Source organism: Cuculus canorus, chromosome 1, assembly GCF_017976375.1.
Source record: "Cuculus canorus isolate bCucCan1 chromosome 1, bCucCan1.pri, whole genome shotgun sequence".
NCBI classification, from domain to species: domain Eukaryota; kingdom Metazoa; phylum Chordata; class Aves; order Cuculiformes; family Cuculidae; genus Cuculus; species Cuculus canorus.
The window spans coordinates 166,928,163-166,955,927 of record NC_071401.1 but is presented as its reverse complement, the minus strand read 5'-3'; the positions used below and the strand labels follow the sequence as shown (position 1 = coordinate 166,955,927).

Sequence of the window (27,765 nt, the reverse complement as noted above, 5' to 3'; positions counted from 1 at the left end):
TTCAAAACACTAGATTTTGTCTTTTTAACCTAAAACACTGGTAATCTGATTTCTTTCTTCATGGCTAGACTCTTTGAGTGTCCTGGGTTCATGGGAGTGTCCAGACCACTTGTTTAGTACGCATTCTGCATGGGAATCTAGCCTTTACTATGGTTATATTCCTATGATAATTACAGCTGTTGTTAAGCCAATTTTTTTTCCATTACTGCTTGTGTTCTAACTTACCATCTGTATGCAATGAAAAACCCATCCCACAAGGCAGTCATATGTCATTTTGCTGCATAAATCAGTGGTACAGAGGGATGCAATGTGCCAGATAAAGGCATTACAAACTTTGAGGCTGGCATTGTCATCACTGGTTTTCTTGGTAAGTGCCAAGGCAGTTTATGCAGCTTGCTGGGCTTGTTTAAAGCTCCTGCAACACGCCAGCTCCTTTACAGCGTGCTCACTTTTTCCATCTGTTGAGCAATGAAGTACTAGTTGCTGTTGTAATCTTTTACTTCTCAAGCACTGAATTCACGCTGTTCCATGTCCTTTTATTGGTAGTTACATCCTCCCCCTTGCGTGCATGGCTGCCCAAGGTTTCCATGGTTAATAGGACTCAGCTGTGTACTTGTAGTATGAAAATGTGAACTTGATAGCTTTCCTGTAAAATACTACAAGTGCTCTGAGAGAGTGGGTGGGAACAATGTTACTCCTAGGGTCAAAGGATGCACTGGGGATCTAAGATTTATCCTGTGCTATTTATTCTGTGTTAACAAATTTGACAACACTTGTTTTTGAGGAATGCTTCCCTGTGTTTACCAGGGGTGGAGGGGTGTCTGGCGTATTGTAGCTGTTTTGAAGTTAGTGCTCTTGATCTACTTATCTTCCAGCTTCATTCCTTCAGCTAGAAGTCGATTTTTTACTAGCAAGGAACTCTGCAGAAGCACTAGTGGTGACTTAATTCTCAACTTGAAACAAGTTATCTTGAATGTCCTAAAAAATACCTTTAAGTTGGACTTACTGTTTGTAACAGTAAGTTCTTGTTACAGAGTTGCTTTGCCATTGAAACTGCTTTGCCAAGACTTACTCAGGTTACTTAAAGTAGAGATGTTGAGAATTGAATAGGATGCCAACATAAGGGGAAACTATCTTGATGAAAGTGTTGGACAGAAGGGTTACTGACTTCTGCCTTGCCTTTTGTTTTACCTCTTCAAGAATGACTCTTGAATTCCTGTAGTTTGGTCAGGGAAATGGGGGGCGGGGGATGGGGAGGGAGCATGGGAGAAGATGGGGATACAAGTCAACCTGGACATGGTGTGATTTGTGAAATGAAGCTGTACTCTATTCTAATTTCTTTCTGAAATGTTTATTAATTTTGTAATCTTAGCTTTCTGATTTGAAAAATGTTAGTTAAGCAATGAAAGCAATTGAAATAATGCTCAGCCTGGGTGGGAATTTTGTCCATGAATTCAATGGAAATTGAAGACTCAAGCAAAGGCTGATAACACGCTTTTCTCATACTTTGTGCTACTTGAATAGTCTCTTCAAAGTTACAACCTGTTGTGGCTACTCAATTGTACAATGTAGTATTCGGTTTCCTAGTTCAGTTCTTAAGTTTCCAAAGCACTATTCAGTAAGGAGCTTTCCCTAGTGTGGTAAATGGGTATATACTCGAATATTTACAGCTGTTAGTGGTTTCCTTTTTTGCATGACTCTTCGTAAATGTCTGGTCATTGTGACATTGGCTTACACTTGCTTGGCTTTTTCATAGTCAGTTGACATACTATTTCCCAGCATGAGAATTAGTAGCCCTCTGGTCCTCTAACTTATTTTCAGCCTTTCCCCTCCTTTCACCCCTCCCACATTCCACAAGTATTGAATGAAGCACTCATTGAGATTTATTTAATTTATGAATAAGTAATTGTTGGCCTCACTTCTGAAAAATTCTTACCCCTTGTTAAATAATAGAATAATTCCAGTGCCATGTCTGAGTTTTTAGGCCCTTCAACTTTTTGCAGTTCTTTTACAATTTTTATTCCTACTGTGTAGACTGGCAGTGCTTTACTGAAATGCTCTTCATTTTTTACAGTTTATTGCAAGTTCCACTGCATCACATACAAATTCGATTCACTCATGTCTAGCTGTTTGTGGATTCAAACTCATAATAACCATGCCATTGCTAATAAATCTGCAGCATTTTAACGACCTTTTTTCTTCGTTTACAGATCCGAGTGGTGAATGCATTTCGTAGCTCCTTGTATGAGGGGCTAGAGAAACCTGAGACACGAAGTTCAATTCACAATTTTATGACGCATCCTGAGTTTAGAATAGAAGACTCCGAGCCTCATATTCCCCTTATTGATGATACTGATGCTGAAGACGATGCTCCAACAAAACGCAACTCTACTCCCCCACCCTCTCCCAATAAAAATAACAATGCGGTTGACAGTGGAATTCACCTTACAACAGACATGAACAAGTCTGCTACCTCTTCATCCCCAGGGAGCCCGCTACATAGTTTGGAAACATCACTCTGATTGTAAGCTGAATGTTAACACACTAGCTGCATTGTAAAGAAATCGAAACTGGGTCTCTTCACACATTATGATGGACAAGATGACATTCTTGTCTTGGACTTCAACAGAAGACACACTTGTACGAATGTAGATTTATTTTTTTAAAAAAAGCTTTCTGCCAGACTGGAGGGTGCTTTTCTGGGGGTGGGAGTAATAATGAACTCTGACAGATAAACAGTAACTCCAGCATAAGTGACCTGTGGATCATCTGTTGTACTTAAAAATGGTCCTGAAGTGTGTTAGCAGAGCTTTAGTTTATAATGATCCTCTTCTGAAGGGAAAGCTGGGAAGGGCAAGGAGGCCCTGGATCATTGAATTGATACTTTAATTTCTGCTGTTGGCTGTTAATAATTTGGATTATTTATGTTTATAAATGATACAGATCTGTTTACAAGGTTTGTAGATACTTTTTTTGTTCCTGTTCATAGATGGGAAGCTTCCTTATAAATGATGCAGAGAAAAAAAAATAGTCCTTCAAATACTTCTGTATTTTCAGGAAAAGGGTGTTTCTATTGAAACTGTACTAAATTTTGCCTGCAATTTACCTTGTTAAATATTGTAGATAAATTGCTAATACTAATAGCCAAATAGATAACACTAATGCTTTGTAAAAACATGAGCAGTGGTGTTCTAATGAAGTTATGGCCTCTGTCCTAATTAGTTTCTTAAATACATTTACTACTTAATGGTTTTGAAACAACTGTTTAATTTTTAAAAATTTTGAGAAACTTACTGAATAACTTTTGTTCAGAACTTAGTAGGATTGTTTAATGCAGGACATCAATACGTGATGGAACTTGCTTGAAATATTTCTGTTATGGGCAAAATGGATTAAATCAAAATACATCAGAATTTTAGTCCTTTGTTTTTGTCTAAACATGTTAGTTTAGTGCTGTCTTGGTGAACTGTGAGTGGAACTGTGATTTTTTTCTAATCTATAGAATCCTTCATGCAGCATGAGGGCTGTTGGCATTTTGAAAGGTTGTTAGTGGGTAGCATACATGTTCTCCTTTTTGTTTTTGAAACTTGTTTGTAAACATGAATAAATCTGCCCTTTTGTTAAAATAAAATTGCAGCAATGGTTTCTTACAGATTTTTTTTTTCTCAGCTCCTTCACTGGAAACACTGAAAAGTGCTCTTTTCTATTACTGGTTATCTTGAAACTGCAATTTCAAGATGGTAACAGCCCCATTCAAAATAATACTTTAGGTAAATAGAATAACGGTGGCTGCCTCCAGAATGAGCGTAACATAAGATACTCAAAAGTCTTCAATTGAGCCAAAAGGATGCTCCTTGGGAATGAATAGGTCTGCCTGAAATTCCAAGTCTTACTGTGAGTACTGTGTAATAAATGTATCCCTGACCACTTACGTGAGGGGAAACCTAAGAACTGACATATACCATGGGTGAAAATACTTTTTTTTTTTTTAATTGATATCTTGTGCACTAAAACTGACCTGCCCGTGATTGATTGAAGTAGTTAATAGTCTGCCTCAAGTGTATTGTTTAAACAGCAAAGGATAATGGAACAGTACTTGATCTGGTACTTCCCCATGTTTTCTAGGTCCACGACTGCTTAGAAGAGCAACGGAAGAGATGAGTCATAAACTTGTTTTCTTTTTCCAGCTCTGGTGTGTTTTAGTACAGTGAATGATTTTTTATTTATTTATTTATTTATTTTGCCAAATAGTCCAGAATTTTGGAAGATTTTTAAAGGGATCCCTTCAAAGGAATGCAGGAATTATGTTGGTAATGTAGGAGAAGATAACACTAGAGCAAACTGTAGAAATGAGTAGTTCAGGAAGCTCGAGCATATCTTTTCCTTGTGGTGGGACACATGCATGCTTGGGCTTGTCCTTTAGTGTCTAATGTTCAATCTGTAGCACTGCATCCCACTGTCAACCACTCCCAAATTCAGTCTTTTCTATTGTACTTAAGTAAATACACTGAATTCTAGGCAAGCGGAGTTTGCACTTGACACTTTGTACAGTAATTTCTCTCATGTTTCTAGCGCTTCCTTTGTGTCATAGTTCTTACATAGAATGCCTGGTAGGGGAACTGGTTTTTATGTAAACTTTTCTCCCTACTACAGAAGTCAGATAAATATTGGCTTAAAATGAGGAGAGTTTCTTTACCTATGAAGTACACTGCCATGTGAAAAAGTATCCTCATTTAACTTCATTAACACATCATAATTTGACTTCATTTGAAAACAGAATCATTTCTCCCACTCTTCTACCTGTGATCATGACTGTGTGTTATCTTTTTTGAAATAAAGTCTACACTTAAATCTTTTGGGGATAGTGGGAGGGAGAATGTAGGCTTTGTACATCGATGGTCCCTCTTGATTCTGTTAACATCAGTGTGCTGTTCTTACAGGAAAATTCCTTACAGAAATAAGGAAAAATTGTTTAAGAGGGGGGTATGCTTTCTTTGTGATCTCAAGAAATCGTAACATGTTGCCTAGATTATGAAATGGTTATCACTAAGCTCATGAGGCCTTCATTGCCTTTTTGGTTGTAAGGTTTACTTGTCTTCTTGTAACTGAAATAAATAAAAGCGCTGTTCATCTCAGTCTGTATGGGGACTGAAATTCTTGAACGTCAGTACAGTACTGATTTAAACCTGAAATGCATGCCAGTTCTATAAAATAGCTTTTGCCACAACTTTAAGCTTATTCCCTTTCAAGAGGTCATGGTGTACGTGGTATGATGGTCAAGAAATAGTAACTTTCAACATAAAAGCTGTACTAGACTGGCTATTGTGTTAAGTAGCTTAAAATTCAGTCTCCTGGGTAGGATGTCTGCTATAATTTTGTACAAGGCCAATATTAGGCCACTTGATCTTGCCTTTGAGGGAAGGGTGGAAATTGTAATGTAGAGGACTCATTTTTTCTGTATTGGTCTTGACAATCTTGGCTGCATCATGGAATAGTCTGGAGAGAATAATAGAAACATGCTTTAATGCCAAACCAATGGGTAAATGCAGGGGTTTGTAATAAGTGTAAAAAAAGGAAAAAAAAAAAAAAAAAGAACTAATACTCTTGGAGGCTTTCTTAGAAATAACAGAAGGTTTTCCCAGTGTGTTTGGAAGTAAGCAAATAAAGTAGTGTCCATGGAGGGTTAACTCGTGTATGATTGACTGTATTGGGAAGTCATTCCAAAGGCCTGCTAAGTTAACCTTCTACTGCCAGCAGTGTCAGTCTCTGCAGAGCCCTAGAAGAATCTAGATCCTTTTCAGCCTTTTATAAATTAAAGTGGAATGTCTTAATGTCTGTACTGCTTTATCTCATGCAAATACAAGGTTCTAAAGAGCTCCTCCTTTTTTCCACCTCCAACCTCTCCCCAAGCAGTGCATATCTTCTCATCGTACAGATGTCAAGCCCTCAGTGAAATACCTTAACTTTGTTGGATGAGCTTGGCCAGCATGGAGGGTCCAGCTCCGACGTATCTTCAGACTGAACTGGGCCTGCTTATTCCAGGCTCTGTAATGAGAAACTCTGGGCCAGAATCAAGAGCCTTAGAGCTGTCCCTGCTTATCTTCTACCCTGGACTGTATATAGAACTACGTAGCCACCTTCTTGAAGAGACTGCAGCATCCACCAAGGAGATATGGCTTGGTGTGTAAACCAAAAACCACCTACAGGTACTACTTGTACATTTTGTTCAAAGTGAGGTGTAGGATGAGGATTTGCTTAAAAACCTGTGGGATGGGTTTGAACTCCTAAAAGAATAAAGTATGAAAAACGATAGCTCACTAGCCAGAGGCAACACCATTCTGGTTGCAAAGCATAAAGACAGAATTGGTGCTTACATTGCAAATCTGACAAAGCCGGGAGCATTCCTCAGTAGGGAAATAAATTGGATATGGATCTTACGCCTTCATAGTAAGTCAGTAGCATTAATAGATTATATATAAATGGAGAAGAGATTGAGATAGTTTATGTCCAAAACATCAGCAGCTGAAAGGAAGCAAGCAGGTTTCTCCTGCACTTTATGGAGCAGGCAGAGGACTTTATTCTGCATCCACATAAAACCGTATGGCTGCTTCAGATCTTGTTAGTGTGTGTATTCCTTTAAAAGATAGATAAGGATGCCTAGCATTGCAGAAGATGGGCAGCAGCTTGCTTTGGCCATATCTGATCTTCAAGATTTTATTAATTCCTCTGTAACTCCTTACTACTGTTACGTGCACTGATATCTATAAAACTGTGAGGCTGAACAGCATTCCTTGGCTTGCACCTACCAGAAGACAGTGGGAAATCAAGCTTGGAAAAATGACTAGCAAGGAGATTTCTGGCCATTTGCAGGTTTTTGTTGATGGAAGTGTACATTCTAGAATACCTGGCATCTCAGATTCTGGTGTAGTGACAAGCATCAATCCTACTATGAAGCAACAGCTGCTCAGGGACAAAGTGAATACTAGTTTTTCCTGCTTAAAAGCTCTGAATCTCTTGTAGGGAATCGGAGCATTCTGTTCAAATGCTTCTAAACTTGGTGTGAATAGCCTTCTAAAAGTTCTGATCTAAGGTACTACAATAAAAAAGGAACATATTTTAGGAGAGAACATGCAAAAGTATCAATTAAGAACATTCAGATCTTTCTTATAGGACCTGTCAAAGAGTACATGGATCGGGCATAGATTACATGAAACAGGGAGTGGTTGGAATTGATATTTTGGTAAGAAACTATAGGATTCACTTTCTGACAACACTACTTCTAAAGATGGGGAAGGTATGTCTTTACTCAGTTGCCATGTATTCATTATTAATATTCTGATCAGTGTAACAGTCTAATTCATTGAGGGCCATCATCCAAAAAAGCACTCTGTTGAACTAGTGTTTTTCAAATTAAAAAATACTCTGGAAAAGGTACTTTCTGTTCTACTTTAATTTCAAAAGAAAAGTTGAATAATTCCTAGCTTTCCTTTTATTAAATCAACTAGGTTCTGCTCTAATAAATCTAGCAGTATTACAAACGTGACCTTAAAGCTTTGTGTCTTTCCCCCTACTAGTCTGCCAAGGACTATTGTAGGGAACAGCAAAGGACAGATGGATTAAGAGGTACTATTGTGGATTTGTCTCCTTTTTTATCCTTCTACCCTGATCTTCTGCCTTCTACTTCAAGATCTCACCCACTATCAGTAAACAGACTGGAAAACTGCAATGTGGCCGTTGATGTTTCAGTGAAGGACCCTTAATGCGCTCCTTCTACTTCTTAATTGGTGTGAAGGCTTGAGAAATTAAGTTTTAAACTAAGAATGAACAGTAAATAAACAAGAATGAGTAGTAGAGAATGAACACTTAACACCAAATGTTTCTCCCAGGTAGTTAATAAAAAACGCTTGCCTAGCTGAGCCCTTGATGTTTGTTCATACCTCTGTGCCTGCTTATATGAAAGCACCTTGGTTTATAAACAAGGTTCTGGCTCTACACACAGCGGGACTTGGACTATGCTTGCTCACATACAGGAGCTGAGAATTAGGATAACGCTTCTAAGCCTTGGACAGGAACCTTCAAAATCATTATGCCTTACAGTAGACTTCTGTCAAGTATATTTTGAAGATCTAGTTCTAGCAAAAAGTATTAAGGGCAGGGCTCTGAAAATATACATAAAAGGCTTATGAGGACTTAAGAGGGAAAGTACACGCAAAAGAAATGTAAGGTAGCTAATAAAGCATCTACTTATTTGAACAAGAATAGTGATCCTGATCTGCAGACACCTGTACATGGAGGAGTGATCAATCCACAACAATATTAACATTGGCAGGTGCGGGCCTTGGCTGCAGGTAGCAAACACCTCCTTAATAGACTCTCTTCTTCCCCCTCCCCTCAAAGCCAAGCAATAAGCTCTTCAGTTGCGTAGAAGTCTAATTTGTCACAATTGTGCATGTCAAATAGGTAGAATCAAAGAAGGGAGCCAGACCCCTCAGTGGTGCCCTCTGACAGTAGAAGAGACAATAAGTGCAAGTTACAACGTGAAATTCTACCTGAATGCAAGAAAACACTTTTATTTACTGTGCTAGTGGTGGTCAAATGCTGGATAAGGTTACCCAGAGAGGTTTGGTAGTCTTCATTCTTGGAGATACTCAAAATCCAACTAGACACAGCCCTCAGCAACCTGCTGTAGCTGACCTGTGTTGTGCAGGGGGTTGGACTAGATAATCTACAGAGGTCCCTGCCAACCTCAGCCGTTCTGTGATCCTGTAATTCTTGAGCAGGGAATATAGTTCTATAGGGCATTCCCGTTAGCCTTGTGGGTGTTGTTTGTATACATACATGAAATTCAACAAAGAAATTAATTACAGCCCGCTTATAACACTTACTGTGATAGTAGAGCTTGGATCTCTTCTGCTGTAGTAAACCTTGTTGAATGACAACTAACTGGGAAAGTAAAAAATTAATGTCTTAAAATGACATTAACTTTAGCTATGTCCTGTAGACATGATGGTCCTTCTGGAATCCTGATGTACTAAATAAGCAGCTAAGCAATTCTAGTGATAGTTCTTTTGGGCTTTGAAACTTCAAAATGAAACTCATACTATTGTTTTTCTAAAGGGGGAAAAAAGCTGTCTTGAAACTACATTACTTTTCAAAGGTAGTTCTTTACATACGTCTTGTTAAAATATCTCTCCTCTATGTGTTGCTGTAGATAATGGCACTGAAATAAGTGTTAACAGCGCTGAAAACGGTTAAGCATAAGAATCTCTACCTTGCTTGTATTAATTTAAAATGCTATAACCTTCAGGCTTTAAGTTACTTCATGCAAGGTGAGATCCTATCTTTGCTGTCCTGTTGGGTATCCCAGAGGACTTCTTGCAAGAAAAAGACTCCAGTTGTGTAAAATGTCACCAGTGCTTTTATCATTTTTGGAAAGATGGGGCCATTAGGTGCAGAAGAAAAGGAAAAGCATACATACATTGAAGAAAACCGGCAGCTCCCAATCCTCTGTAGAAGCATCTTTTAGTAAACAGAAGAATGTGTTTTTTCTCTTCTTTCTTCTAGCAGGTCTTTCTCATATCTTACAAGTTTAAAATAGAATAAAAAGAATTAAGTTCATCCTACAGTCAATGTAAGTAATATGAATCTTGGTGCAACTAATGTTACTTCAGTGTTTTAAAAGCATTCTTTAGTGAGCTAAACTTAAATTAATATCTAATCTTGACGTTCTTAGTGGTGATGTTTCTAAATTTCAGTGACGGTCAGGGATTAAGTTAGTCGTCATGAATGAAAAGCTACTTTTAGGAAGCTTCACATACCTTGGGGCTGTTTGTTTTTTTTAACTTCCAGTGAATCTCAGTAGAGGCCGGTGCAGCTTAAGATGGACTTGAGCTTTTCTCAAGTTAGGAGAGAAACCTGCAGGAGAAAGACCACAGAGCTTAGTTGTTGCTGTTCAGTGCTGAACTGTGTGGATGTTGTGTGGCTTCTAATTCTTCCTCTTTCTCCTCGGAGCTTATCCCATCACATTGCAAAGCAGTTCTGCAGACAGCTGTCTGGGAAGATATTCTGAGCTGTGAAGATGAATACTGGGTTAAATCAGTATTCAGATGTTCAAAATAAAAGCTTATTCAGTTATTCTTTTGTGGAGATGGAAGACTATTCAGCAGAAAAGAACTCTGGTGAAAATTCACAGCCTTTTTGTCTTTGCAGACATTAAAGGAATGCTTCTTCATTAAATAATCTGAATGAAATTTCATGAAAATCTGCTGCTTTGAGTAGGAGTTTTCATTAGCTGACTTCCCAAGGCCTCTTCCAACCTGAATAATCCTATGATTCTATTTTTAAACTGTCTTCAACGGGTATCTGTTTAACTTTGCTTATGCCTTCTAATATTTGTGTTTTGTACTACAAGCCAGACATGCTTAGCCACTTCAAAGTAACTTTGCTGTAATTCATAGCAAAGCCCACAGATTTTAACATGATCTCCAGAAAGCTCTGCTTAGGCCTGTGGAAAGCAGCTGGTCCTCAAGGAAGAAGAGGATTTTTCCCTCTGTTATTCGGCTCTTTCAAATCTTTCAGGTGTTTAAAGGACAAAAATTGTAGCTATTTCTAAGGAAAATTAAAAGCTGATTTATTTGCAGATTTGTGTGGTTTCGCTGCCCTGCTCCCTACTTAAGACTCTCTGGCAAGAACCTGCTCCCCATTCTCAAAGTAGCTGTGGCTTTTTTCTGGTATGAAGTGTTTAAGATCAGTTTCTGAAAAATAAAGTTCTGTTGCAGGCATATAAAGTGAATGAAATCTATATTATTGTTTGAACTGATAGAGAATAATGAGCACTGAAAAAATATTTTCAATTATAGAAGCCTGTAATTTAAATGTAATTGAGAAGGTGACTTTTCTCCTTACTTTAGTTCATAGAGTGGTGATGTCACAGGCTTTTATCTAAGTGAGCAAAGTATCAGTGACGTTAAATTAAATGCAATATCAGTTCTGCTGTTATGTACAACTGCTCGCTCTTCTGCCTTGAGTTGCAGAAATACTTTGTTACATTCAGAGAACTTACTGTTATATCAGATTTGGAGTCCTCTCTACTAGTTCTCAGATAATTGCATAATAAACTTTAAATGTTTATGTCGGAAGCCTGGCATTACAAAACTGCCATTCTGGTCTTAAAAAGGGTATAATAGGAAAAAGCTTCTGTCAATATTCCCTGTATAAGCTATATAGTAAAACCAGCTGGCTGGCTGACCAAACATTAATGTGAGATAATTCAAATAGAAATTTGACATTTTAACTATTGAAAAAATAGCTGGGTCTCTGCAAAACTTTTTTGTTATAACACATTGCTTTTGAAACTAAACCAGATTTAAAATAAGTATGTTTAGAAAATGTGGGGGAGTGCCTATCCCACTAAATCTTAATATATTGCTTTCCAACTCTCTACTTTAAAGGTGTAGAAATAACTTGTATTTTCTTCTGCAGGGCGAGTATATTGCAGCATGTTTCATTTCAAATGTACTTTTTCAATAAAAAGTGAACTGATCTCTACAGCAAAAGGTTACTACTGCTATTTTTAAAAAACTTGGGACAGCAGAGGTTCCCAGACATTCTGTAGATATGTCACTACTTGAATATAATTATTACAGCTTTAAATCTTACTTTATTGTTTTCAAAAGGTTCACAAACAGTGCAATTTTGAATATCGACTAAATAATCAGTTGTTAGACTGATATCAATCAACACGATCAACGGTTCATATGTTTGAATGGAGAAGTGAGCAGAAATTTCCATGCTGTATTCTCCTCAATTCATGTTTGAACAATGGACTTAGCTGAAAACTCATTAGTTTTGTGAAGTTACTTAGCAGATCAATGCTATGTTACTTTTGATGTGCAGCCTACTAGGTTCAGACAGAAGTAAAGCAGAGAGGCTGAACTCCCTTCTCCCCTTTTATCACTAGATGAGGAGTGTGAGCTGATAAAATACTATTTGAGAATACTACTTCATTTAGCTTTCTTTGTTACTGTCCCTGAAGGCAATTAACACAACCAAGAGTCCCGTTCAGTGTTTGTTACTGGCAACAAGGCAAGCATTACTTTTATTGATCATTCATTAAAACATTAAAACATTTAAAAAAAAAAAGAGAGAGAGAGAGAGAGAGAGAAAGATGTTCTTTAGATTTGGAATTGTGTGGTGTATCCAGCCAGGTAGTGATGCCACTGCTCTAAACCACTGTAATGGGATTATCCCAGAAAATTCTATAGACAAAAAAATCTCATTATCAGAAAACAATCACTGGCTGCAAACATTCTCATATTCAAATAGTGCATATACATCATAGACACTATGAGTTATAATCTGACATTGAAGGTAACACTGAGAGAGGTTTAAATCCAGCGCACTTTGTGCTCCAGCTGTCTATTACTACATGAGTATTTTTACTGTGCTGTTTGGTTACTTAGGGAGAAGCACTAAAGGATTTAATCCCTGAGGCCATTAGAAAGATGTATTTGTGTTGATTTTGGCTGGGGTGGAGTGAATTTTTAGAAGCTAGTATGGGGCTATGTTTCGGATTTGTGCTAAAAATGGTGTGGATTATATAGAGACGTTTTCTTTAACAGATGAGCAGTACTTACACTCAAAGTCTTTTCTGCTTCTCACATCGTTCCACCAGGCTGGGAGTACACAAGAATTTGGGAATTTCTTGAATTTTCCCTCAATTTATCGCATACATATCCTGTTACTTTAAACACATTGCAAAACTTAGTTTTGACACACTCACAGGTCACTTAGGAAATTTTAATTCCTCTTAGATTAAATTGATTTGATCCTTAAGGCTAGGGAAATAAAACAATAGAGCTGTTTTTGTACAGGGTCTAAGAACCCAAAATGAATTCACTCAAACTCAAGCTTTCCCACTAAAAAAATGTAAGGGTCATCTTCAACAGGTCTTCTATAAAGCAAAAATATTTTTGAGAGCTTCCTCGAGTGACTTTCTTCAAATAAAGTATTCTATAATTACAAAATATATTTTCCTGCTGTCCCTCAAGTATATAGCATCACAGAATGGTTTGAGTTAGAAGGGACCTTTAAAGATTACCTAGTGCAAGATGACCTAGTACAACCTCTCTGCTTTCACTAGATCAGGCTGCTCAAAGCCCCATCCAGCCTCACCTTGAAGACTCCCAGGGTCATCCACAGCTTCTCTGGCAACTACTGTCTCACCACCCTCATCATAAAAAAATTCTTCCTTATGTATAATCTAAATCTACCTTCTTTCATTTTAAAACCATTGTCCCTTGTCTTGCCACGTCAGGCCTTGACAAAAAGTCCCCCTTCACCTTTCTTACAAGCCTATTTTATACACTGAAAGGCTGCAATAAGGTCTGCCCAGAGCCTATACCACTCAGCTTGGTGTCATCTGCAGACTTGCTGAAGGTGCACTCAATCTCACTGTCTCTGTCATTAATGAAGATATTAAATAGCAGCTGCGAAGAAGTCAAAAGGAAGAAGAATCAGTATGATGAGGAAATGTCATTTAGCTCAATGTGTAAATAAAATAACATGTACTTCTGTCTGCTGGGTTTTAAGGAGCTTCCGGAATCATATCTGAATATGAGAACATAAAGTACTAGAAATACCATTATATACATTTACAGCAGCACAGAGGGTAATGTCTCACATTCAAAAGAAAAGGAAAGGAAGAGAGAACATAGAATAACTTAAACTCACTCCAAGCTTCGTACTAAAATCACTTCCCAGAGGGATAGAGTCTAAATGTAGTTTGGCTGTCTTCCTGCTGAGAGGCATCACTGATACTTGATAAACCCTAGGAGAAAGAGGATAGTTGGAAAAACAATTGATAAACAGCTGGAGGACTTCAACAGTGGTGAAAAGGCCAAGTAAATTTAACTAGTTAACTCGCCCTTTCTGCAATGTGGTAGAATGTGGGACATTCAACTCTTACCATTACTACGTTTTTTTAATGCTACATTTTTACTTTGTGATAAATAATACTTTGAACTAACAATGTGCACTCATGGCCAAGAAGGCCAATGGTGTCCTGGGGTGCATTAAAAAGAACATGGACTGCAGGTCGAGGGAGGTTATCCTCCCCCTCTGCTCTAGTGAGGATGCAGCTGGAGCGTTGTGTCCAGCTCTGTGCTGGGGAGGATCTGTGATGCGAGGATCTTATCAGTGTTTATAAATATCTCAAGGGCAGGTGTCAAGAAGATGGGGCCAGGTTTTTTTTCAGTGGTGTCCAGTGACAGGACAAGAAGCAACAAGAAGCAACAAGGTCCAAGATGAAGTCAAAGTGTTATGACCTGACATTATTTTTTTTAAAAGCTTCTTTTACATTCTGAAGCTGTAAAAGCAAATCATCCATCTGCATAACAACAATATAAGGAATTGCTGGAAGATTTTCATGAAAACCTGACATACTTGCTCTGACAATCCCTCCTTTTAATTTTTTTTATTCCAGCACAAGAAGGACATGGATCTGTTAGAGCAAATCCAGAAGAGAGACATCAAGATGATCAGAAGGCTGGAGCACCTCTCATATGAGGACAGGTTGAGAGAGTTTGGGTTGTTTAGCCTAGAGAAGGCTCCAGGGAGACCTTCTAGCAGCCTTCCAGTATTTGAAGAGGGCCTACGGGAAAGCTGGAGAGGGGCTCTTTATCAGGGAGTGCAGGAATCGTTTGAAGGATAACCATTTTAAGCTGAAAAGGGGGAGATTTAGATTAGGTATTCGGAAGGAATTTCCTTACTGTGAGGGTGGTGAGACAATGGAACAGATTGCCCAGGGAAGTAGTGGATGCCCCATCTCTGGAGGTGTTCAAGGCCAGGTTGGATGGGGCCTTGGGCAGCCTGATCTAGTGGGACGTGTCGCCACCCATGGCAGGGGGGCTGGAACTGGATCTCTTTGATGTCACTTTCAACCCAAACTGTTCTATGATTCTATAATCTATGACATTTTTTTTTTCCCCCCAAGAAAGGGAACTTCTAAACTATATAAGGGTGACATTCCTAAAGAATTCCATTTCACTTTGCAGCAAGGAATTCTTTTGTGGACCTACAAATTATGAACCATTTATGAGACTTTAAAAAGCAGCCAGTCTGACTCTAAACGTGCATTGGATCGTTAAACACACTTGGTTTGAAACTGTCCCATAACTGACAGACCTTACATGCTGGCCTAATTACTGACCTGATTCAGTAGATGCCAGGGAATAACGTCAGTGGAAACTCTGCAAGATGCAGACTGAATGTAAAGAAAGAAAAGGGCCATTGCAGTGCAAGTTACTTCTTCACAAACACAGAATCATAGAATAGTTTGGGTTGGAAGGAACCTTAAAGATCATCCAGTTCCAACCCCCTGCCCTGGGCAGGGACATCCCACTAGATCGGGCTGCCCAAGGCCCCATCCAACCTGGCCTTGAACACCTCCAGGGATGGGGCATCCACAACCTCCCTGGGCAACCTGTGCCAGCACCTCACGACTCTCATGGTGAAGAAATTCCTCCTTATGTGTAGTCTAAATCTGCCCCTCTCCAGTTTATATCTATTTCCCCTGGTCCTATGACCAGATGCCTTTATGAATAGTCCCCCCCCAGCTTTCTTGTAGCCTCTTCAGGTACTGGAAGATCGCTTTAAGTTCTCCTCAGAGCTTTCTACTCTCAAGGCTGAACAAGCCCAACTCTCTCAGCCTGTCCTCGTATGGGAGGTGCTCCAGCCCTCCGATCATCTTTGTAGTCCTCCTCTGGACCCGTTCCAACAGCTCCACATCCTTCTTATGCTGAGGATTCCAGAACTGGACACAGTACTCCAGGTGAGATCTCACAAGAGAGGAATAGAGGGGCAGAATCACCTCCCTCGCCTAGCTGGCCACGCTTCTTTTGTACTCCCAAACCTTTCTCTCTCAGTCACTTACTAACGATGCTAATTGACGCCGCTCTCCTTCCAGCACCGTGTGGATGAGGGTGCTCCTTCCTCTGCCTCAGCCCGAGCCCCGCGCACACCGGCCAGGCCCCCCCTGCCCGGCCGAGCGCCTACACCATCGATCGGCGGCCCCGCCCAGCGCGTGGCGCTCGGCCAATGGGCGGCTGGGAAGACACGCTGGCCGATGACCTCGGCGCTCGTCCGGCAGCGCCTGCAGCGCGCGGGGTTTGAGCGGCCGGAGTTGCCGGGAGCGCCCGGGCCGGCCATGGCCTCGGCGCGGGTAAGGGCTGGGCCGGGGGGCGCGGGGCGGGCGGGACCTGGCCAAGGCCTCACCCCGCTCCCCCTCTCCCCGCCAGGAGGACCCCGTGCTCATCCGGCCCCTGCGCGGACACCGGGCGGCGGTGACGGGCGTCGCCTTCCACGAGGACGCCACGGGGCTGGGTGAGTGCGGGGCGGCCTCTCGGGCTGCGGGCGGGGCGGCTCCTGCCCTCCTCGCCGGGGCCGAGAGCAGCTCCGGGTCTGGGAGCGGCTCCTTCCCTCCCCGCCGGGGCTGGCTCCGGGGCGGGGGCGGGGCCGGCTCCCGCGCCGGCCGAGCAGTCTCTGCCCCTTCCTTAAGCGACAACTTTTCGAGCAAACCACAAGGCGGGAGGAGGGGTTTTTGTCCCGCGGCGAAAGAAGAGGAGGAGGAAGTAATCGAGGGGAGCGCTGCCTTGTGCCTCCCCTCCAGCTCCCGTTGGGGTTTCGCGGAGCTGCTCCCGCCGTCCCCGTTGGGGGTTCACGGAGCTGCTCCCTCCGTCCCTGTTGGAGCTTCAGGGAGCTGCTCCCTCTGTCCCCGTTGGGGGTTCACGGAGCTGCTCCAAGCTCTGGGTCGCCTGCGATGAGGATCCGCCTGGCGAGAAGGTGGACGTGGGTCCGCAAAAGCTGCGTTGTTCTCGGCTTCCTGACGGTCGCTTACTTGGTGGTGGAGCTGTCGGTTTCTTCCCTGGGTGCCTCCCTCGCCGGGGAGAGCAGCACCAAAGGGAAGCGGGAGAGGCGCTTTTCTGACGGGGCAGAAGATGCTGTGGATTTGGCTCGTCCGGTTTATGACAAATCGCCGCCTGATCCCAGCGCCCCAGGAGAATGGGGTAAGCCCTTTCGCCCGCAGCTGAGCCCTGAGGAAAAGAAACAGGAAGAAGAACTGATTGAGAAGTACGCAATTAATATTTTCTTGAGTGATAAAATCTCTCTCCACCGGCACATTGAAGATAATCGACTGAGAGGCTGTAAAACTAAAACTTATAACTACAGAAGACTGCCCACAACATCTGTTATAATTGCTTTTTACAATGAAGCTTGGTCAACATTGCTGCGGACGATACACAGTGTACTTGAAACATCACCTTCAGTGCTTCTAAAAGAAATTATACTGGTGGATGACTTGAGTGATAAAGTTTATTTGAAGGCTGAACTTGAAAAATACATAAGCAGTCTGCAAAGAATTCGTTTAATAAGAACCAACAAACGAGAAGGATTAGTTCGTGCGCGCTTAATTGGTGCTACCTTTGCTACTGGTGATGTCCTCACATTTCTAGACTGCCACTGCGAATGTGTCTCCGGCTGGCTGGAACCACTGCTGGAGAGGATTGCTGAGAATGAGACTGTTATTGTTTGTCCTGTCATTGACACTATTGACTGGAACACATTTGAATACTACATGCAAACAACAGAGCCCATGATTGGGGGGTTTGACTGGAGGCTGACATTCCAGTGGCACTCAGTGCCAAAACATGAACGTCTCAGACGCAAATCTGAAACTGACCCAATCAGATCCCCAACTATGGCTGGTGGCTTGTTTGCTGTCAGCAAGAAGTATTTTGAGTACCTGGGTACCTACGATACAGGAATGGATGTTTGGGGAGGGGAGAATTTAGAATTATCATTTAGGGTTTGGCAATGTGGAGGCATGTTGGAAATTCATCCGTGCTCCCATGTAGGCCATGTGTTTCCAAAGCGTGCACCCTATGCTAGACCAAATTTCCTTCAGAACACGGCTCGTGCTGCTGAAGTGTGGATGGATGAGTACAAAGAGCACTTTTACAACAGAAATCCTTCAGCAAGAAAAGAAAACTATGGAGATATTTCTGAAAGAAAGATACTAAGAGAGCGTTTGAAATGCAAGAGTTTTAAGTGGTATTTAAAAAACATATTTGCTGAGTTGCATGTACCAGAAGATCGTCCAGGCTGGCATGGTGCTATCCGCAGTGCAGGAATAACTTCAGAATGCCTCGACTACGTCTTACCAGAACATAATCCTACTGGGTCTCACTTATCTCTCTTTGGATGTCATGGCCAGGGAGGCAATCAATTTTTTGAATACACATCGAATAAGGAGATTAGATTTAACTCTGTTACTGAGCTATGTGCTGAAGTCCCTCAGAATGAAGACTTCATAGGTATGAGGAGCTGCCCCAAAGATGGATCTCCTATTCCAGAAATTATTGTATGGCATTTCAAAGAAGATGGGACTATTTATCATCCTCATTCAGGAAAGTGCCTTACTGCTTATCGTACAACTGAGGGACGTGCTGATGTGGAAATGAGAACTTGTAATGTTGCAGATAAAAATCAGATTTGGAAATTTGAGAAATAATCACAGCTGGTCTAAAATGGACTGTGGTCTCCAACGTTTCTACACGTGTGAGCGACATTTGATTGTATGCATTGGAATGCCTTCTGGCGCTCTGTAGCAGTGTAGAAACTATATCTGCTGTGGTGAACTGTATGGAAAGCAAAAGTAAATACTGAGGTTTAATTTTTCAAATGTTGAGTACAGATCTAATGCCTTTTATTTTTGTAAAGTTTTGATTCATTAGTTTCTTACTTTGGTCTGTCTTGGTTATGGTAAAACAGGCTCTTGAGGGGACTGAGGAGAGATTTTTTTCTTTAATAAAAAGTGTACACATTAAACGTGCAGGATAATGTTACGTGAAAGTAAAGAATCCTCAGTTACAGAAGTAAAAGTTAAAGTTCTTGTAGTGGAATTAACTGACCAATGTTGCAGATACGTTATAGCAAGTGCATCTAACACACAGAGTAGTACTACAGTAGCATGTACTTGGATTGTTATGGATGTGGAAAGTTGAATCTTGAACCTTGTAATGTCCTGCAGTTTTCTGGGAATTAACACACTCTTAAGAGTTTCAAGGTGGCAACTAGGTCTATACTACGTTAAAGAAACAGACGATTCTGTAGTAAATGGGCTTTGGCACTGTTTCATAGTCTTGTGCCTCTTCTGGAAATCTTCCTCATTGGGATGAGTCAGTTGATCACGTGTTTAGAGAGGAGTATGGTGGCAATGGAACTAGGGACATGCTGACAGTATAGGAATAAATAGGGATGGCTGCAGTAAGAATTCTGTTTCAAAGTAATGGAGAAAGCAAGCAAGCACAGAATTGCATTACCTACTACTCTGTCTTAGGTATATGATATTTATATTACCTTTGTGTAAGCTTTTCCATATTGGCCCTTTCATCCTAGGGACACAGCTTATGTGACTACACGGTGTATCCATTTTTTTATTTGGTCCATCAGCATGGTAAGGGAAGGAGAGACAGAGGGAAAACTTGGGCTGTTTTATTTTGCATCATGTGTTTTTTGCGACAGCTGGCACACATCAGCCATGGGTTGAGTTTTGAAGTACTGCAGCGTGCTCTGTCTTTTTATAGTCACGACAGTACCATGGGAGACATCGGATAGAGTTGGGAAGGTGGAGGTCTTGAAGTAGAGTTGAAAAGGTGAATGGCAGTTTGGAGGAAACTTAAGATTTGTTGGTTAGATAGTTCATGAAACAACTTAATTACAGAAAACATTCTATCCTATTATGCAGTTTTGGGGCTTATTGATTCTTGTGTTACTAATCAGTTTTGAGGGAGATTCTAGACCGTAGATGTGATAGATATTTTTCGTACTTGGAAAAAAAATGTTGTGTTAATATCTGGTTTTAGGTTTATATGATTTAAGTTCAAAACTTAACTTTTCAGGCATTTCAGTTTTTTTTGATTACTTTCATTGAAGTGATAAATGTTCTTCAGTAGCTACAGTGTAGTAATTCTTGACATGGGGCAGGTAGGCAATAACTTGAGCTCATGAGCAATAAAAGTCTGGATACTTGAGGAATGTAGTAAGTGTGCATTTGTTACAGGTGTTGCTAGGTAGAAGGGTTAAAAGGGAACAGATGAGACCTGAAATAAGTGAAGATTTGCCAAAAATAAAGCAAGAATAAATTAAGACTTATTCTTGAATCTTGGAGTTTTTAAAGGGCTGAGAGGTTTGGGTGAAAGCAATCTAAGATAGGAGGGGATCATTGAATCGTGCTAAAATTGCTTGCCACTGTGTGGCATGGGTTGTTTTAAGTCTTTAACTTGTTTGAGGAAGCTACTTGCAATTTGGGTTTTTGGTTTTTTTTTTTTTTTTCTTCTTTCCCCTCCCCTAGGCTGCCTTTTTTCCTTTTTTTTTTTTTTTTTTTTTTTTCAAGAAGAAAGGGAGCTTTCTAACTATATAAGGGAGGCATTCCTAAAGGATTCCATTTCACTCTTCAGCAAGAAATTCTTTTGTGGACCTACAAGTTATGAACCGTTTATAGGATTTTAAAAGGCAGCCAGTCATTGCACTGGGACAATAAATATTATGAAGTATGTGCTTTCGTGAAAAGCTTCATGTAGACTGTTATGTTCAATAGAAATGACGGGGGAAAAAACCCTAGGTTCTTCTACATGGCAGAGCATAAGTTGTATGTGCAATGCCCATTTCCTCAACTGAAAGTATTTAAATGGTATGAATATAGATTATGCAACTTTTATACAGTTAACTTTTTTTAGGACTTGGCAAAACCAACATTTCATATAAAGATCTACTTTCATGTTGAAACTGACATTTAAAGTGTTCCTTACCTATTTAAGCAATAAGTCTAAGTGACTCTGCCTCTTAAAGTTTGAAAAGCAGTTCTCTCTGAATGTATCTGAACCATTCCTCCCTCTCCCCACAACTTCCTGTTCTATTTTTGTGGTTATTTAAAAAATAAAAGGAGAAAAAAAAAGCAAAAGTAAATAACCTGCTCCTAAAATAAATAAATGAAAATTAATTTGTTCCCGATGGGAACGAAAGAGGTTGGGAGGGGGTCAGGGAGGGGCTAGAGAAGGAGAGTGATAGAGGGAAGAAAAGAAAACCTTTAAACTGAGTTGCAGCAATTCTACAGAAATGCTCAAATCCATTTGTTTTCAGTGTCTACATATTTCTATAAAATCTGAAATGCTGAAAGATTTTCTATTCTGTTAGAATTTGCAAGTTTGGGGAACACTTGTATATACATTAAACTACTGATTTTAAATGACTTAAAATAAATTGAATGTAAACTTAAAACTGAGTAAGTGTAGGAGGGCTTTGGGGTTTCTTTGAAAAAAATAAAATCCAGAATGATCATTCAATATTGATTAGTGTGCTGACTCCTTTCAATTCTCTTCCACTTTTGTTAGTCCATATAGTAAAAACCATGATGAACTTGAACTTCATGGCAGCTATTAAAAGTGCCTCATAACATCCACTGTACTTGGGGTCGTAGATCAGCTCGTTTGACAGATATTTAATTAACATTTCTTTTCCTCCAAGATGGAAATCTTCAGAATCACTGTTAAGTGTGTTTGCCTTCTGATGCTGTACCTTATCCCATTGAGATTTGCAGGGTTCCTTTCAAGTGTATGGGTTTTAGTGGTGGTGTTGTTTGAATATTCACACACAGGTATCATCCGCACAGCCCTGTACTCCATCTGGTCTGCACTACTTGCACTGAGAGAGTTAATTATGTCGGAGAAGCTTCACTATTTGGTGGGAGAAAAGGGTGACTAAGAGGTACATATAGCTGATAAAACCTGCCTGAGTATATCTATTCTGATCTGTTGTACGACTTGTAGCCACTACTGTGTATTTTGGGAAATGAGAGTGTAATAGTAATTCTGTGTTGCAGCAACTCATCTTCATACATACACGTGTACATATGAAAATGTATTGCATCAATATTCACAATTTATAAATTGAACTTGGTTTTATTGCAAATACCATGAAATACTTGTAGCATAAGTGAAGGTCAGAGATCTGTTTAGAGAACTGCAGCAAAACCATGTGTAAACTTAGCCTTTGCGTAAGGCCAGGTGTTTATTCTTTGGTGTTTAATTCTGTTATGACTCAGCAGCAGAAAAGTAATACTTAAGAGATTTGTCAGCTATACTTGGGTGTGTACAGAGAGCACTGACTTTTTCTTTTTAAAAAAGGCACTGAGGTTATAAACTGGACTAAGTTGTATGTTTGAGTCAGCGCAGTCTGAGTTTTAGCTTCTTTCGAGTTATATTTTGTAGTTGATCAAATATTTTCATTACTACAGCAAAGACAAATATTGTCTTTCACTTCTAAAAATGGTTCTGGTTATGTCATGTTTTCTTGGAGGAGCTTGTGCAACAGACTTGTTTGTGGTAGGGCCCATCCTAAAAAATTCTCTGAGCTTTCTGTGTTTCTTTTCTTTCAGTTCAGTTTACTTTAAATTAGCTTTGGAGATCTGTTGTGGATCACTTACTGATGGTCTGTAGAGTGCTGGAATACTAGCGAGGGCTGATAGAACGTAACAACTGGGTCTGGTCTGCATTGCTGTAGGCCCCCATGTTTAATCTGTCCTGGAAGGTCCTTGCTCCCTTCATTTTGAACATGTAAATGCATAAACAACGTGAACTTCAGGGGAGAAAAATGCATTGAAAGGATAGAGAAGCAATAGTTAATATACTGTACTTGAGTAAATTTGAGAAGCATTGTTATAAAGTAGGCAAAATCACTTAAAATTGAATGAAAAGATAAGTTTGTTTGATAATAGTAATTTATGTAGTGGGCTTTCAGTGTATAAAACTGGTTTTAAGTTGAGTATTGATAATGGAAGTTATTGCTGACAACACTGTAATGCTGTAGATCCTTTGGTTTAGTGCCTGTGGTTAGCCAAGATCAAATATTTACTGTTACACTGAAATGCATAGGCGTTGGCCATATGCACGAAAGTTGATTTCAGCCTGCTTGAATTTGGAATAGCCTGGCTTGGCTGAGCCTTGTTAATGATAAAGTGACCTGGTTTCCTTGGCAGGATAGGAACCAAAGTTGAACGTGGATGGGAAATTTTGGCTTAGAGTTTCTTTTTCTGGGTTTGTGCCTCCATGCTGTTCAGATATAGAGTCACATCAGCCTGTGTGCCTCAGGAAAATAATTTTGCAGTGGGTCTGTCAGTTACTCACCCTTTCATATGCAGGTCCTGAACCTCTCCTCTCCTTTGTCCCTGGTGTGAGTGTCATGGTGATGAGCAGGTGACTGGCTTCAAGAGAGAGACCTGCCTCAGAATGGAGAGACGAACTGTTGTCTGAACGTACACAACAGAGTCCAGAGAGAGAGCAAGGAAGATGCCTGTGGATGTTGCAGGGAAAGGACAATGTCAGGTTACTGCTTGTGTCTCATTAACCTTGGGATAATCCATCTGTCAGAGAGCAAGCTATGAGGAACTAAGCTTTGAATTTGTTGTATTGTCATCTTTTAAAATACTTCCTTTACGAGAACTGAAAGCAGAGCAGGTTGGTAAGACATAGCCTTTGTGCTGTTCATAAGGTACTGCAGGTACTTGGTATTATGTGCATTATTAATTTTAGAAACATCAATCTTATCCATTCTGTTTCCAACATGATGCCTTCACAGTCTATTTTAGCTTACAATTCACCTTTTCCTTTCTGTTTTATGCTGCTTTAGGTGCCGTTCTTCTGAATCAAAGGGAAAAAAGAAATCATTCAAGTACAATTAGACTGCTGTAAAATAGAGTTCTGAAAATTTGAAGGGGAGGGAAAAATCCTGTACTTCTGTGTCAAATTTAAGTCTATTGATTTGGGCATAGGGATAATCTGATCCCACATCTTTTACCAGAAATTGCTATTTTGGGAGTAAAAATAATATCTCTGTGACAAATCCCTAAGGGGAGTTTAGTGTTTTCTTTGAGGTTTGCTTTGCTACATGTGCTAATGAACAGACTCTATTCTTTTGTGCTATGTTGGTGCCTGAAATGGGTTGAGAAGAGATGAGCTGTGCTTTTCATGTCCTCTTCAACTTCCCTGTTCTTCCTCTCTTTCTGTACTAGGGATAGGAATTTCATAATTGAGGGTAGGAGTGGAATCCTTTGGTTTTATGTCCTGCATGCTAGCACTTAGCAGAGATGATGTTAATAGGGATGTAGGAATATCATGCTTGTCAGTTTAATTCAATTGCTCCTTGCTTTTGTTGCTTAAAGTTTCCTGAAAATGATCAAGCTCTGGTAAAAGCTGTGTCTGCCTTCTCAAACATGGTTAGTGTAATCTACCTGTAAAGTGACTGCAAAAAAATAATTGTGCTCTTTTTTGTTATCAGACTGACAACTTCACATTGTGTTTTGAACTAGACAAATGTTAGTATAAATAAAGGTACTTAAATAGGATAATAGAATTGTCATATTTGGATATTGACTGTATATCTGAAGTGTTAGAGAAGGTATCATGAGTTTAATTTAGCTTGTCTTTTCAGAATTAAACACTTGATGCTTAAAACAAATTTTATCTTGGAGATCAAAGTGAATCACTGGAAAATGAATGTCTCAGTATTTGGAAATGCCCAATCTGGGTTCATACTTAATGACATGTGTGTGGTGTTTGGCTTTGTATTTTTTTTGTTCTATATCTTTAAAGTACTTGTAAGCCAGTTATGCTTAATATGTGGGAGAGCTACCTGTGAAGAGTTATCCTTTACTCATCCCAGTCTTCTGATGTCCTTCCAAAAGCCAAAACGTTGGTGTTGCTGGCTTCTGCTCAGGCCAAGTCTCCATTAAAACCCAATAACTGCTCCCTACTCCTAATATCCAGTAAGTTCACTGGTGAATCCAAATCCATAGTCATTAACTCTGCTTCTTTTACTAACAGTGAAGAGACTCGCAGTATCTTTGTATTTCTTTCCAGCTACATCTTCTTTGGATACGTTTCTTATGATGTGGAAGCTGAAGACACGATGCAGAGCTTACAAATTTGTAGGCCATGCAGAAGCAGTGACCAGTGTACAGTTCTCACCAGTTGGGCAGCTACTTGCTTCAGCTTCTCAAGACTGGACTGTCAGACTGTGGATTCCTTGCATGTGAGTATAACTGGTTGATGCTGGCTGTGTTTCACTAGTGTGCAATGTGAATATCTGAGTCTTTACCCAGCGGAAGTTTCTGTTTCCTCTCCACTTCCCTGGGCTTTGACGGAAACAGAGGTTGAGGAGCACAAACAGCACAGTTCTTTACTGTGTTACTTTGTTCTTTACTGAGTATTCAGTGGTTTCCAAAGAATAATATAACAACTGAGAGATTTCATGTGTGTAGGACTCTGGTTGGTAGTATTTCTCTGGCTTAAATAATATTTCTCTTTTAATAAGGATTGTGCGACTGCATGCACTTCATTTTGGAGAAGCAAGTGACAAAGGAAACAAAAAATAACAGTTTTGGGGAAAAATAATTTGAATTAGTTTGTCTTTTTAGACTGTTCTCAACCAGTAGTGATTACAAGCTATTCAGAATGTTCTTAGAAGGACTTTTAACTTCTAAGCATTTTGTAGATTACTGTGTCAAAAATATAATAAATTATCTTTCAAGTACTGTATGGAGGCTAATGCTGCTAGTTAATTGTACTGTTTTCCAAAATGATCATATTAAATACAATTGCTTTAAAGTCTGTTATTCTAATATTAAATATACAAATAAGACAAGAAGTATTGGCAACACTAACATGTAGCCTGTATGTGTTGCTTTTTCATTTGGATAAGATTCCACATATTTTAACTTTGAGTTTTATGGGATTTGAAGCTCTTTCAGTTGAGTATGATTTTCTTCTGTCTTTTTTCACAGTCATGGAGAGTCATCAGTACTGAAAGGTCATACAGCATCTGTTCGTAGTGTGAGCTTCTCGCATGACGGCCACTTTCTAGTTTCAGCATCCAATGATAAATCAGTAAAAATATGGAGTGTTCGCCGTCAGTGCCTTTATTTTTCCCTCTTCGAACATACTCATTGGGTTCGCTGTGCAAAGTAAGCATTGTTTTTATTCTTGTTGTAAAGAAATAGAAATCTTAACAAAGGGATTTTATTTCCCAGGACAGAACTAAGAGCAGAAAAATCTGTGAATCATAAGTGATAATCTATTGCTGATAATGAAGTTTTATTGAATCAGTCACGCACACAGAGGTTTTGTCTCCTAGATGAAGAGAGCTTGCTCGGTGTTAATATGTGTATACATATCAAATCTGTTGCTGGATGTCAATTCTTTAACTTTAAAGGACAAGTAGGATCTCCTGTATATTTTCAATTGGTATCCTGTCTGTTTCCCCAGTACTGTGTGGTTTTGTGCTGTACTAACTTATTCCACAGCATTCACTTGTTTCTAGATTTATTATGCGTGGTAGGGGTTTTCTCAATTATTCTTGGAACAGTAGTGGCATAAAAGAATGGTCATGAGTCAAAATGAGTTAAGCTTACGTAATTGGACAAGTTAAAAGAAAAGGTCTTTGTACTGCAAGTTAAGATTTGTACCCTATTTAAAGGCAGGATACCTTCTCAGAGACAAGAAGAGATTGTTCTTTGCTGTGTTTCTTTTTTTTCCTTGACATATTAATGGAAAATCTGCAGCTCAAAGGCCTGATTTAAACCTCTTGAGAAAGAAACTGAACACTGGTGATGTGCAGAGCCCTACGAAGTTCCAAGTTTTGATCACTGAGAAGTAAAGCTCTAGGAAATCCGATGTGGAAGCTCTTGAACAGCGTTCTAATATCCTTGTGCAGTTTCTCAGTATCAGAAATAATAAGAATTAGTGAAATTACAGATACATCAGTTTTCCTGTTTAAAAACCTAGTCTGCTGGTCTAGTAATAATCATAAATGTTTTACTGACAGTTTGTAAGTCTGGAGAGAACTCACAGGAGAATATATATCTAGGTTATAATTGAACACAAGGTTCCACTGTGTCCTCTTTGTCCTTTTGCCTATGGTTTTCTATAATAATCTCTTTGGTATCTGAAATGACAGCCTTAGGCTGCCGTTAGCTCCCCCCCTCCCTCCCTCTTCTTATGGCTCCATTTTCAATTGTAGTCGATGGTGAAATGGGAGTGGGGAAAGCAGGACGAGAAGCTTTTCTGTTCAGTTTTATTACTTCATGAGAAACATGAGGAATTCAAATGTTCTTTGAATGTTATACATTTTAATTCCGAACATACTTTCCTTGGTTCTAGTGTTTTGCTACTTATGTCTCTAATGCTAACCTAGATAATATTAGTTTAGTAATGCATACACTTGCATGTTCCAGATTTTCACCTGATGGAAGGTTAATAGCATCTTGCAGTGAGGATAAATCCGTTAAGATCTGGGATACACGAAATAAAACTTGTATTGATAGCTTCTTAGATTACGGAGGGTAAGTGTTACTACAAAAAAAAATGAAATGTAAATGTATAATTTTAATGAGAATAAACTAATGTTTTGTGGCTTGAATATGTATTATGTCTCAAAATAGTTCAAGCTTCTTCTGCCACCCGTGTGAACTAAAATAATTCATTTTGCGTTTTTCTAAAGAGGTTAACTGGCTGTGCTTATCCAGCTGTTTTCCTACAGTCAAGAAATAAGCCAGAGAGCAGTCAGATTGTTCTTGGATTTTTGAATGTTTTCATATTTTTCCTCCATTTCGGTAATGCTATGGATATTTGATACTTCGACAAGAAGAGATGTTTT

The 27,765-nt window shown here is 39.6% G+C and overlaps 3 protein-coding genes and 1 long non-coding RNA gene across 21 annotated transcripts in view; 3 read left to right on the top strand and 1 right to left on the bottom strand.

Annotated features, from left to right (window-relative positions):
* The window catches only part of ATP2B1 (ATPase plasma membrane Ca2+ transporting 1), a 64,654-nt gene extending 59,654 nt beyond the window's left edge, over positions 1–5,000 (top strand). For 7 of the 9 annotated variants that reach the window (XM_054065228.1, XM_054065202.1, XM_054065178.1 and 4 more), the window contains one exon: positions 2,211–5,000. In XM_054065228.1, coding sequence (XP_053921203.1) covers positions 2,211–2,522 — 312 coding nt within the window. In that variant the 3' untranslated portion in view covers positions 2,523–5,000. The remainder of the gene's footprint in view (positions 1–2,210) is intronic. The other 2 variants (XM_054065235.1, XM_054065243.1) reach the window with 2 other exon arrangements.
* Positions 1–16,058, bottom strand: part of LOC128852021 (uncharacterized) — a 30,554-nt gene extending 14,496 nt beyond the window's left edge. For 2 of the 6 annotated variants that reach the window (XR_008449638.1, XR_008449635.1), the window contains exons 1-4: positions 15,932–16,058; positions 13,732–13,828; positions 9,819–9,915; positions 5,959–9,580 (exon numbers count right to left, since the gene is read on the bottom strand). This is a non-coding gene — a long non-coding RNA (uncharacterized LOC128852021). Of the gene's footprint in view, positions 1–5,298; positions 5,497–5,958; positions 9,581–9,818; positions 9,916–13,731; positions 13,829–15,931 lie in introns of those variants that run through there. The other 4 variants (XR_008449636.1, XR_008449637.1, XR_008449632.1 and 1 more) reach the window with 4 other exon arrangements.
* Positions 16,059–16,110: 52 nt separating this feature from the next.
* Positions 16,111–27,765, top strand: part of POC1B (POC1 centriolar protein B) — a 54,169-nt gene continuing 42,514 nt past the window's right edge. For 2 of the 5 annotated variants that reach the window (XM_054065288.1, XM_054065265.1), the window contains exons 1-6: positions 16,112–16,219; positions 16,296–16,380; positions 24,797–24,877; positions 24,972–25,143; positions 25,895–26,074; positions 27,344–27,451. In XM_054065288.1, coding sequence (XP_053921263.1) covers positions 16,124–16,219; positions 16,296–16,380; positions 24,797–24,877; positions 24,972–25,143; positions 25,895–26,074; positions 27,344–27,451 — 722 coding nt within the window. In that variant the 5' untranslated portion in view covers positions 16,112–16,123. Of the gene's footprint in view, positions 16,220–16,295; positions 16,381–23,546; positions 23,571–24,796; positions 24,878–24,971; positions 25,144–25,894; positions 26,075–27,343; positions 27,452–27,765 lie in introns of those variants that run through there. The other 3 variants (XM_054065285.1, XM_054065276.1, XM_054065297.1) reach the window with 3 other exon arrangements.
* GALNT4 (polypeptide N-acetylgalactosaminyltransferase 4) lies at positions 16,696–20,362 on the top strand. The gene has a single exon (XM_009559941.2). The coding sequence runs from the start codon at positions 16,817–16,819 to the stop codon at positions 18,566–18,568; it is 1,752 nt and encodes a 583-aa protein (XP_009558236.1). The 5' UTR covers positions 16,696–16,816; the 3' UTR covers positions 18,569–20,362.

What these genes read in the sequence shown, in the direction of transcription:
- GALNT4 (XM_009559941.2), top strand. Translation starts at nt 16,817, where the DNA reads ATGAGGATCCGCCTGGCGAGAAGGTGGACGTGGGTCCGCAAAAGCTGC.